The 12,616-nt window shown below is 38.5% G+C and overlaps 1 protein-coding gene across 1 annotated transcript in view; it reads right to left on the bottom strand.

The window, feature by feature from the left end:
- TMEM26 (transmembrane protein 26) overlaps positions 1 to 12,616 on the bottom strand; it is a 67,567-nt gene that overhangs the window by 21,226 nt on the left and 33,725 nt on the right. Inside the window, exon 4 of the mRNA XM_040242302.1 lies at positions 4,310 to 4,530. Coding sequence (XP_040098236.1) covers positions 4,310 to 4,530 — 221 coding nt within the window. The remainder of the gene's footprint in view (positions 1 to 4,309; positions 4,531 to 12,616) is intronic.

The following is a 12,616-nucleotide window of genomic DNA, read 5'->3' as shown; positions in this document are numbered from 1 at the left end:
AACGACAGCATTAAAAAATAAAAAGTTATATAGTGGGGAAAATATTTACATTTATGTATCTAATAACAGACTTGTAACTAGAATATATAGACAACTCAATAAAAATTTAATCCAGTGAAACATGGGCAAAAATTTGAACAGATACTTCACCAAGGAAGATATATAAAAAGCTAATAAGCACATGAAAGATACTCCACTTCATTAATCATTAAGAAAATGCAAATTAAAAACACAATGCAGTAATACTATGAGCCCACTAGAGTGGTTATAATCATAAACACTGAAAACAATGTGTTGGTGAAGATGTTGAGAAAACAGAACTCTCACACCTTGCTGGTGAGGGTGTTCTTACATAGGTATAACCACTTTGGGGGGCATCCCTGGTGGCTCAGTGGAAAAGAATCCATCTGCCAGTGCAGGAGATGTGAGTCCAATCCCTGGGATTGGGAAGAGCCCCTGGAGAAGGAAATGGCAACCCACTCCAGTTTTCTTGCCTGGGAAATCCCATGGACAGAGGAGCCTGGTGGGCTAGTTCCAGGGGATTGCAAAGAGTTGGACACAACTTAGCAACTAAACAACAACAACAGCAATAACAAATAGCCATTTTGCAAAACAGTTTGGCAGTTTCTTAAAAAGTTAAACATGTACTTAACATAAAATTAAGTCATTCTACTACGATCTATATAAGAGAAATGAAAACAGATGCATACAGAGGCTTGTAACTGAATGTTCCTAGCAATATCATTTTCAATAGCAAGAAAACTGACTACAGAATGGATAAATAAAACGTGGTATATGCATAGGATACTAGTCAGCTATTAAAACAGAGCTTGACAACCCATACAATGAACAGTGGGAATGAACCACTGAAATATTATGCTATGTGAAAAAGCCAGACACAAAGACCATACACTTTATGATCCCATTTACATGAAATTTCTAGAAAAGGAATTTCTGAAGCAATATAAAGCATATCAGTGTTTGCCTAGAGCTGACAGTGGGAGTGAGAATTGACCGCAAACAGACACAAGGAATATGAATTCTGGTGATAGTTACACAAATCTATAAATTTCAAAATATCACTGAACCATAGAATTACAATAGATGCATTTGTGTTGTATAAAATGAAGTTGTTATAAAAAAACTTGCAATATCTCATGAGTCCATGAAAATTCATAAGAATCAGAAAGATGAACTTTGTGTAGGTATGTGGAAGGAAACAGATTTAGGTTAAAAAAAAAAAAAAAACTGGATTTGAGGTATTACCCAGGATGCAGGAAAGAGAGGCAGACATCATTGTGATATAGACATCGTTGCAGGTTTTCTCCTAAACCTGTCAGCTCAAATTACAGAATAAAAGAAAAAAGAAAAGAAAATGTAATAATAAGTGATGCTAAGCAGGTTATAATGAAGTAACCCTCTTTTCGATATTACATGGAAACATCCTTTACAGGTATATTAAATTTATGCTTTATGATTGTCTTTTTGAGGCCAAAAGGGAAAGCTATGCTGCAGTGAGAGAGTTTAAGTCTTTCCTTTGAAAACATGGCAATCTGCAGTGTTTATTCTTACAGTACGGAACCTGAGATGAAGTCAGAACTTGGGAGGTGGGCCTTAGGTAGGAATAAAAACTCTCAGTTCTTTCTGGGCTTTGATTTTGGAGGCTTTGGGTTGTGATGGAGATATGCAGGAGTGCAGTGGAAACCACAGACGGTCTCTGACACAATGCAATTACATTACAAATAAAATGAGTTCATTTGAGATCATGAAACCCAAAAAGAAATTGAAAAACAATAACCTGAACAGTGTTGATTCTGTTCTATTCTCAGGACTGGTGTAAGCTTAGAATGAATAAAATGATTTATAAAACACTCAGATGAATGTGCAGGTCGGGGAAGAAAATGCTGAATTGAAATTTCCTGGGTGAGGACAGGATTGTGTATCCTTTGGCTCATCACTTGCTCCCTATTAGCTCCCCAATCTCCAGTAGCACACTTCTGGCCCACACTACATAATCAGTCAAGAGTTGGTGAATGAATGATCTCTCATGACTTCCAGAGTGTTTTTTTAATTGCCTTGGACGATTGACATTTTAGTCATTAACATATTTAACTTTCAACATCTATTGGCAAACTGGTCTATAAAATGCCTCTTGCTGTCTTGTGGATGGGCCTAAAACATTGAGCATTAAGATAGCCATAAAACCATCTTTAGATGTGAGAAAGATCAGATGAGTCCCTCAAAACGTATTCCTCCCTAAACTCCCCCCTCTTCTACCTCATATCCCTTGGATCTCACTAGATATTTGGCATTTATGTGTTTATTTCTATGTAGGTATAGCTCTGTGTGTGTGTGTGTGTGTGTGTGTGTGTGTGTGTGTGTGTGTGCGTGGGTGGGTGGGTGGGTGTGGGTGTGCGCGTGCACCCGCTCAGTCGTGTCTGACCCTTTGCAAGCTCATGGACTGTAGCCCACCAGGTTCCTCTGTCCATGGGATTTTCCGGGCAGGAATACTGGAATGGGTTGCCCCTTCCTCCTGCAGGGATTTTCCCAAATCAGAGACTGAACCTGTGTCTCTTGAATCTCCTGCACTGGCAGGTGGATTCTTTACCACTGTGCCACCTGGGAAGCCCCATAGGTATAGTCACTTGTGTGGTGCCTGTAGTTATTTATTGTTTTTATATGCTTGGTCATGATTTTTAAATGTTTTTCTTGTAACCTCACTGTATTATAAATATTCTAATATGTCTGAAAATATGTTACACAATGTAAGGCACTGGCCACATGTAAGGTATTAAAGCCACAAAGCTAAAATCAACATTTTCGGGACTTCTTTGGTGGTCCATTGGCTATGACGCCTCGCTCACAATGCAAGGGGCCTGGTTCAATCACTAGTCAGGGAACTAGATCCCATATGCTGCAACTAAGAGTTTGCATGCTGCAACTAACACCCTGCACAGCAAATTAAGTAAATATTCTTTAAAAAATAAAATTGGCATTTTGAGGACAACAGATCAACTTAGACTAGATTCTTTTTAAAATTCTATATCTACTTAAGATATGAGAAAACAGTATAAATGGAACAGGAAATGATCATATAAAGGTAACCCATGATAATGATACACTTTGTACTATAATTGTGATATTAAGTTTACTCAGTAGGTTAGTGTATTTTGCTCAGCTTTATGTTTTGTTATTTGAGAAACATAGCATAAAGTAAACGGTAGCATTAAAAGCCAGCCTCATTGCAATTTATTTTTATAGCATAGTGCATAACAACCTGAGCTGAAAGTACATTCAGGCACTGAGACTTAAATCCCTAAAGGTAAAAAAGTGTTCCATAAACAGATGTGATCGTGGATTCTGGGTTTATTTGCTTGTGGCAAAAATAAAACTCAATAAGTTTTAATTTATAGGCATCTACACCAGATAGCCTTTGGGCACTTGGAACAAAACTGATTAAAAATAAAATTTAGGAAAATAAAACCTAATCTGCCCCATTCTCCATTCACACCAGGGAATATAAATTCCTCAGTCAGCTAGGGGAGAGAGTCCTCCATGCCTCCTTGAGGTACTTTCCTGGAATAGTAGCTCTGCTCTGCAAGAGACACTTAAGATTGCCTACATTCCTGGACACTTGAGAATGTGAAAGAGGAGCCAGGGATGGTTTTCAAGTAACCATGGCTTCACCTAACCCGTGGTCATGCAAATAGGCAGAGCTTCTCTGTTGTTATCCATGGAAAATATTATCTGACTTTTTTCTGTAGCAGCAATGTCCTTTACGTATTCAGTCAGACACGACTGAGTGACTAACACACACACACACCTTTCTTTACATATTCATATACAACTTCTATATATGTATATGCATGCATGCATGCTGGATCCCTTCAGTCATGTGCAACTCTTTACAACCCAATGGACTATAGCCTGCCACGCTCCTCTGTCCATGGGATTCTCCAGGCAAGGAAAACTGGAGTGGATTGCTGTGTCCTTAGCCAGGGGATCTTCCCCAGCAAAGGACCGAAGGGGCATCTGTTACGTCTCCTGCATTGGTAGGCGGGTTCTTTACCACTAGAGCCATATAGGAAACCCAGATATGTGTATACGTGTATATATGTGTGTGTGTGTGTGCACGTTGGGGTACTGGTTAATATATACCTGAACAGCAACAGATTCTATGATTCTGCCACTGGACATATGATATTACTAAAAATGCTTTATTAATGCAAAATATAAATAATAGAACAAAAAAGCAGGTATGTGGGCCTGACCTTGAAAAGAAGGTCTTTTCATTGCAGGGCCTACTTACCTCACATTTTCTTCTTCCAGGGTCTCACTTGTGAACTCCAATATGTCAGCAGCTGTCCCCACAAACATAAGGAGAAGTTGAGAGAGTTGATCCCGAGTGATCCCACTTCCAATGGGGAGAAGCCATCTTCCAATTATTAGCATTAGAAGGAATGTCTGATGGAGTCCCAAAGTCCAGACTTTCTCACATACTGTAGATAAGTTACTTACAAAGACTTTGGCCTGTTTAACAGAAATGTTATGCAGACAGAGGAGTTATGAACTAGAACTTTAGAAAGGCCTTTTTCACCATGGTTTTCAATGAAGAGTCAGCTTTTGTGGAAGACCATTTCCAGAAAATAATTCTTCATTTACTAAAGAAAGTAAAACTCTTTTTAGCTGAACAGTCTTTTAAAAAAGAGCTAATGTCTCTTTAAAATGGGGCAGCCTTATAACTGAAAGTAATTTAAATGTTTTACTTACTAGTGAGGTTGTACTTATATTTTAAATGCTAATTTTGTAACTTTTCACAGACAATTTCTCATATTATTTCATCAGTCTCTGTAATAAGTATAACATATAGCAACATTTTTTAAATTCCATATTAAAAATTTTAAATTCCTATATTTTTATAGATTTCAAATTTGAATTTACTAATCCGGTAATATTTTCAGCATGGCACAGATCTTCTCCTTTGATTTTTATTGCTTTAAAACACTATCAAAGGAGAAAATATATAATGTTTATTACATAAAAGAAACAGAATAATTATAAGGTTATTTTTATTCTGAACATTTATTATTAAATATAAGCAAGTAACCAAATTTCTTCAGCCCTTATTCTTGGACTCTGGAGAAAATTTCCATCCCATTCATGTATTCCAAATACTATCTCTTGCCCACTTAACGTCTAGTGTTCAATATCTTATTGGCCTTATAGGTTATGATCTTCTAAGGACTACAGAAGTGTAGCTCTCCAGTGGATGGACAGTGATTCCAACTGACTTATACAAGTGACTTAACTATATTTCTACAAATTTATTTACCCCTCTTGATCACTTGCTGAGGTCAAATATAAAGGTGATGGGAGAGAAAAATACGTCTGTATGCTAACCTGATTGAAGCCATGCAAGAAGATCAATAATCTTTCATTTGCACATTTCAGTATATGTCTTCAACGACTCTTCCCATTGCTGTTGTTTAGTCCCTAAGCCATGTCTGACACTCTTGCGACTCCATGAACTCTAGTCCTCCAGCCTCCTTGGTCCATGGGATTTTCCAGGCAAGAATACTGGAGTGGGTTACCATTTTTTCCTCCAGGGCATCTTCCCCACCCAGAGATCAAACCCATGGCTCCTGTGTTGGCAGGAGGACTCTTTACCACTGCGCCACCAGGGAAACACTCATGAGTCTTTACAAACATCTTATTTGATTCTTACAGGATGTGTGTTGTAGTAGTTGCTGTTTAGTTGCTAAATCATGTCTGACTCTTTCACAACCATGGAATGTAGACCACCAGGTTCCTCTGTCCATGGAATTTCCTAAGCAAGAATACTGGAGTGCCATTTCCTTCTCCAGGGGATCTTCCTGACACAGGGATTGAACCTGTGTCTCCTGCTTGGCACTCCTCTTTACCACTGAGCCACCTAGGATATAGGAATGTATGCTAGCAGGGTACATATTAATGTTTTCAATTACCAGATGATAAACTGAGAGATGGTGAGATTGATTTGTTCAGTGACATGAGTAAGCTGTGACTGAAGGTTGAATTAGAACCCAAAGCTAGTTCTGTTAAGCTCAATAGAATCAATAGCCTATCTTACTACTGAAAACATGGTTCAGTGAAAGGGGCCTTGATCTTGAGTCTCTCATAGGCCATAGTTAGTTTGCCAAATATCAAACATGGGAAGAACAAAGAAGAGATTCTATTTTGGCTGAAAACCTTCCCTATTGTTAATATAAGCACCTAAAAATATAAAGGGCAGAGGAGATCAAGAAGGCAGAGGAGTAAGTGGACAGTACATCTCTCTCCATGGCTATATCAGGAATACACTTTCAGACACAGAAGTGCACGCAGAACACCAGCTGAGAGCGGACAGGAGTACGTGATCAGTGGGAAAGAATATACAGAACCATGCCAAACTCAGTAGGATGAAGGAACTAGAGGGAGAAACAGGAGTGTCAATAGGATGGGACCTGCCCTCAGGGGATGGGGGAACTGAAGCAGGGGTCACCCAATCCCCACAGGAGCAATTGTCTGAGTCAGAGGAAAAACATTTAAGGCTGAGAGTGAAACAGCTGATCTGTGGTAGCCTAAATGGAAAGAGAATCAGACGGTCCTTGCTGCAGCCATACGTACCCCAGACAGGAATGCTGGTCCCCCCGAACGCGCAGCAGCTGGGAGCTGGGGTTTAGGGATTGTGGAGCAATCCCAGGGCAAGGACTGCTGTTGACTGAGAAAGATGGAGTGAGGGTATGTGAGGGAGGAGATCCTGATGGGAAGCCAGTAGAGGAAAGCCAGGCAGCCATGTAAGCAAGGCGATGCTGCTGAGTCGTGCATAGTGAGTGGAGCCATCACCGTAGCCTCTCTCTCCCCACAAGCCAGCATCCGCAGCTGAACAGTAGAGATGCTGGCCCATTCTAAAGCCTAGTGCACTGAACTACAGAGGAGGACCCCACCGAGGGTGCTCTTTTATGTGACTGATGCGCCATTCTAGAGTAGGACTCCAGCCGGGGGGCCCCTCTCTATGTGCCTGACGCACTGAACTACAGAGGAGGACCCCAGGCAAGGGAGCCTTCTAAGTACCTCAACGGGTGGAGCTACAGAGAAAGACTGGCCAAAGAGGCCTTCTGATCGATCGCCAGCTACAAGAGGCTTGGAAACAGACTCTGATAGGGCCATAACTCCTGTGGCGGAGGCAGTCCATGTTCCTGCACACTTGCCACTCCCAGGGTCCCCACAAGACAAGCAGTGGTGCCACCTTCATGCTCAACTCTCACTGGGGCAGAGGTGCCACAGGCAAAAAAATGTCTTGTGTCTATGCACACAGGGTCGCTTTGGTTGTGTCTGACTCTTTGCAACGCTGTAGACTGCGGCCTGCCAGGCTTCTCTATCAGACAGGGGCGTTCTCCAGGCAAGAATACTGGAGCGTATTGGCCAGTACTGGTTGCCATACCCTTCTAGAGCACTATATTTCCGGCTGCCCTAGCCACTAACTCCCCTGAGTACCTGGTGCTGCCAGAACCCCTGCAACCCAAGCAGCTGCCACCTCCACACCTGGCCCTCACAGGGGCAAAGCCAAGTCCTCCAGGGCAGGCTCAGGAGCAAACCCCAGTGGACAACCCACATGTAGAGGTGGAAATAAAACCACAGTCGAACCCCAGGGGCAGTGTGGCTAAGGAAGAAGACCCCAAAACCTTCCCACCAGCTAAACAAGCTGCAGATTGAATCCACATGATCAGCTAGGCAGACTGTGCCTGTGGAATATATAAAAGGTCACTGAGAGCACTCACAAAAGAAAACGCACTAGTTCTGATAGCTGTGGACATTGGAGGTGAGAACACACAAGAGCAAGACCAGAGCAGAATCTGAGCTGCCCCAACAGCAGGTCCAGAGGTCAGCAGGTGCGGTGTTGGAGGGCATCCTAGGGAGGTGAGGTGGACTGTGTCTCCCAGCCAGGGAAAGGACTCTGACTGCAGTGACTCAAGGAAAACATTTATTATTCTTATTTATTCTTATTTTTTGACTTGTTCTTTTGATTCTTTCAGATTTTCCCCCATTTCCCCTCCTCTGTTGTAGTTGTCAATTTTATTGACACTATGAAATCCAATTAGGCTTTGAGCTTTTTTTTTCCTCAGTCACATTTTTTATTGTTGTTATAAACCTCTGCCTTTATGTTGGGCTTTTGCAGATCTGTAGAGTTTTCCTTTTTTAGTTTTTGTTTCTCTTTTTTTAATTTTAATTTTTAGTTTTTTAAACATTATTTTTTCTACATTTATTCTTTTGTTGGCTTTTCCTACTGTTCTTTTCCCCTTGCAGTTAATCTTTAACAAATATAAATCTTCCTTATCTACCTCTGTCTAACTTTGCGTATATATTCTTTCATTCTTTTCTTTCTCTCCTTTCCTCTCAACATATTTGTTAGTTTTATTTTCATTGCTTTATTCCACAGTTTGCACCTTGCTTTAGTTTTGTTTTCCAGTTTTTGCTTTAGTTAGTTTTGTTCTGGTAGATATAATTTTTGGTTTCCTTAGTTTGCCAGGTCAGTATATTGTACTTTATTTTTGCTGGACTGTTTTGATTTTGCTTATGGGTGTATATGTATACATGTACATTCAGTCACACTTTTTATTGTTGTTATAAACCTCTGCCTCTACATGGGGCTTTTGCAGTTCTGAGGCGTTTCCTTTTATTTTCTCTATTTTCTCTCTTCTGTTTTCTTTTTTTTTTCCTTTTCTCTTTTCTATAATTGCAATTTTTAATTTTTTAAAAACTATATTTTTTCTATATATTTCTTTGTTTGCCTTTCCTACTGGGCTCTTCACCTTGCAATTAATCTTTAATGTATATAAATCTCCTCCATCTATGTCTATTTAAATTTGCATATCTATTCTTTGTTTTTTTTTTCTTTCATTCCTTTCCTCTCAACACATTTGTTAGTTTTGCTTTCACTGCTTTATTCCCCACTTGGCACCTTGCTTTAATTTTGCTTTCCAGTTTGTGCTTTACTTAGTTTTGTTCTTAAGTAGTAAATATAATTTTTGATTTCCTTTGTTTGCTGGGTCAATCTACTGTACTTTATTTTTGTTGGACTGTTTTGACTTTTCTCATGGGTGTATATGTATATTCCATTATTTTAATTATTATTTGCCTGATTCTGTAACTACCATTTGTCTGGGGTTCATCTCTGGTTTCTCATTTTTGGATATTTGTTTTAATCTTACTTAATGCCATAACAAACCACTTGTGGAATCTTCGCTCCTGACCAGAGATCAAGCTCTGAGCCTTTGAAGTGGGAACACTGACTCCAAGACCCTAGACTACCAGAGAACTAACCCTAGGGAGTAGCAAATAGTGAGAACTCACACAAACGAAACCACTTGAATACCAGACCCAGCATCACCCAACCACCAGTAGCACCCTGTACAGAATGCCTCATCTAAACAATGAAAAAACCAAAAATACAAACCAAATCATCAGCAGACAGGAATACCACCTCACTCAGCCTTGCCCATCAGAGGAAAAACAAACAAAAACTCAACACAAATGTAACCCTATATGAAGCTTACACAAGCCACTGGACCAGTGTTAGGAGAGCAGAAACCAAAAGGAAGATAGAATCCAACTTTCTTCAAGGAAGGAATTCAACTTTCCTTGAAGCCTGGGAAAAGGAGACCTTAAACACAATAAGTTAAAAAAAATAATAATGAGAAGGCAGAGAAATACTACACAAATAAAGGAAAAAACTAGAAACACAAAATCCAAATAAATGAAGAGGAAACAGGCAAACTACCTGAAGAAGAATTCAGAATAATGAAACTAAAGATGATAAAAACCTTAAAATGGAGACAATGGAAGAATCAATTAACAAAGACCTAGAAGAATTAAAGAAAAAACATAAGAGACAAACAACACAATAACTGAAATTAAAAATACTCTAGAAGGAATCACTAGCAGAATATCTGAAGCATAAGAACGAATTAGTGAGCTGGAAGATAAAATGGTGGAAAAAACATCAGAAGAGCAGAGCAAAGTAAAAGAAATGAAAAGAACTGAGGATAGTCTCAGACATCTGAGACAATACCAAACACACAAACATTCAAATTATAGGGTTCTCAGCAGAAGAAGAGAAAAAGAAAGGGTATTAGGAAATTTTTGAAGAGATTATGGTTGAAAATTTCCCCAACATGGAAAAGGAAATAGCCAAGAGGTACAAAGAGTCCCATACAGGATAAACCCAAGGAGAAACACGCCAAGATACATACTAATCAAACTAACAAAGACTAAACACAAAGAAAGAATATTAAAAACAGCAAGGGAGAAGCAACCAGTAACATACAAGGGAAACCCCATATGCTTAACAGCTGATCTTTCAGCAGAAACTCTGCAGGCCAGAAGGGAATGGCAGGATATATTTAAAGCACTGAAAGGGAAAAATCTACAACCAAGATTACTGTACCTGGCAAGGATCTCATTCAAAATTGATGGAGAAATAAAAAGCTTTTCAGATAAGCAAAAGTTGAGAATTCAGTACCAGGAAACCAGCTTTACAATAGATGTTAAATGGAATTATATAGTCAAGAAACACAAGAGAAGAAAAAAGATCTACAAAATCAACCCCAAAGAATTAAGAAAATGGCAATAGGAACATATATATCAATAGTTACTTTAAATATAAATGGATTAAATGCTCCAAGCAAAAGACACAGACTGGTTGAATGGATACAAAAACAAGACCCATATATTTTCTGTCTACAAGAAGCCCACATCAGACCTAAGGACACGTATAGACTGCAAGTGAGAGGATGGAAAGATATATTACATGCAAATGGGAAGCAAAGGAAAGGTGGAATAGCAATCCTCATATCAGACAAAATAGACCTTAAAATAAAGATTACAAGCTACAATGAAGGACACTACATAGTGATCAAAGGATCAGTCCAAGAGGAAGACAGAACATTGGAAAATATCTGTGCACCCAACATAGGAGCACCTTAATACTAACAGACATAAAAGGAGAAATTGACAGTAACACAATAATAGCAGGAGATTTTAACATCCCACTCACACTAATGGACAGATCATCAAAACAGAAAATTAATAAGGAAACACATGTCTTAAATGATCCATTAGATGAGATGGATCTCATTGATATCTTCAAGACGTTCCATCAAAATGCAGAATACCTTCTCAAGTGCACATGCAACATTCTCCAGTAGAGACCGCATCTTGAGTCAAATCAAGATCAAACCTCAGTTATTAAAAAAATTGAAATCATATCAAGCATCTTCTCCAACCACAGTGCTATGAAGCTAGATGTCAAATACAAGAAAAAAGCTGTAAGAAACACAAACACATGGAGATTAAACAACACATTAAAAAATAATGAAGAGATTACAGAAGAAATCAAAAGGGAAATCAAAAAATTTCTAGAAACAAATCACAATAAATCATGACAACTCAAAACCTATGAAATGCAGGAAAATCAGTTCTAAGAGGAAGTTTATAGCAACATAATCTTACCTCAAGAAACAAGAAAAACATTGAATAGACAACCTAACTTTACACCTAAAACAACTGGAAAAAGAAGAAGAACAACAACAACAAAACAAAAACCCAAAATTAGTATAAGGAAAGAAATTATAAAGATCAGAGCAGAAATAATGAAAAATAAAGAATGAAACACTGTTAAAGGTTAATAAAACTTAAAGATGTTTCTATGAAAAGATAAACACAATTGACAAATCTTTAGCCAGACTCATCAAGAAGAAAAGAGAGAAGAATCAAATCAACAAAATTAGAAATGAAAAAGGAGAGGTTACAACAGACAATGCAGATATATGAAGGATTATAAGAGACTATTATGAACAACTATATGGCAATAAAATGGATAACCTGGAAGAAATGGACAGATTCTTAGAAAAGTTCAATCTTCCAAGACTGAACCAGGAAGAAATAGAAATTATGAACAACCCAACTGCAAGCATTGAAATGGAAGCTTTGATTAAAAATCTGCCAAAGAAACAAAAGCCCAGGACCAGAGGGCTTCACAGGAGAATTCTATCAAATATTTAGAGAAAAGCTAATGCCTATCCTTCTAAAACTCTTCTAAAAAATTGCAGAGGAAAGAATACTTCAAACTCATTCTACAAGGCCACCATCACTCTGATACCAAAACCAGACAAAGACAACACAAAAAAAGAAAACTCCAATATCACTGATGAACATAGATGCAAAAATCCTTAACAAAATTTTAGCAAACAGAATTCAGCAACACATCAGAAGGCTCATACACTATGATCAAATTGGGTTTATTTCAGGGATGCAAGGATTCTTCAACATACAGAAGTCAAACAATGTGATACACCATATTAACAAATTGAAAGATAAAAACCATATGATCATCTCAATAGATGCAGAAAAAGCCTTTGACAAAATTCAGCATCCATTTATGATTAAAATGCTTCAAAAAATGGGCATAGAAGGAACCTACCTCAACATAGTAAAGTCCATATATGATAGGCCTATAGCAAACATTATTCTCAATGGTGTAAAACTGAAAGTATTCTCCCTAAGATCAGGAACAAGACAAGGGTATACACTTTCGCCA

The sequence above is a fragment of the Oryx dammah genome, unplaced genomic scaffold (genome assembly GCF_014754425.2).
Source record: "Oryx dammah isolate SB20612 unplaced genomic scaffold, SCBI_Odam_1.1 HiC_scaffold_6, whole genome shotgun sequence".
Lineage (NCBI taxonomy): Eukaryota > Metazoa > Chordata > Mammalia > Artiodactyla > Bovidae > Oryx > Oryx dammah.
The sequence above is the reverse complement of the archived record's forward strand: the minus strand, read 5'-3'. Positions and strand labels throughout refer to the sequence as shown.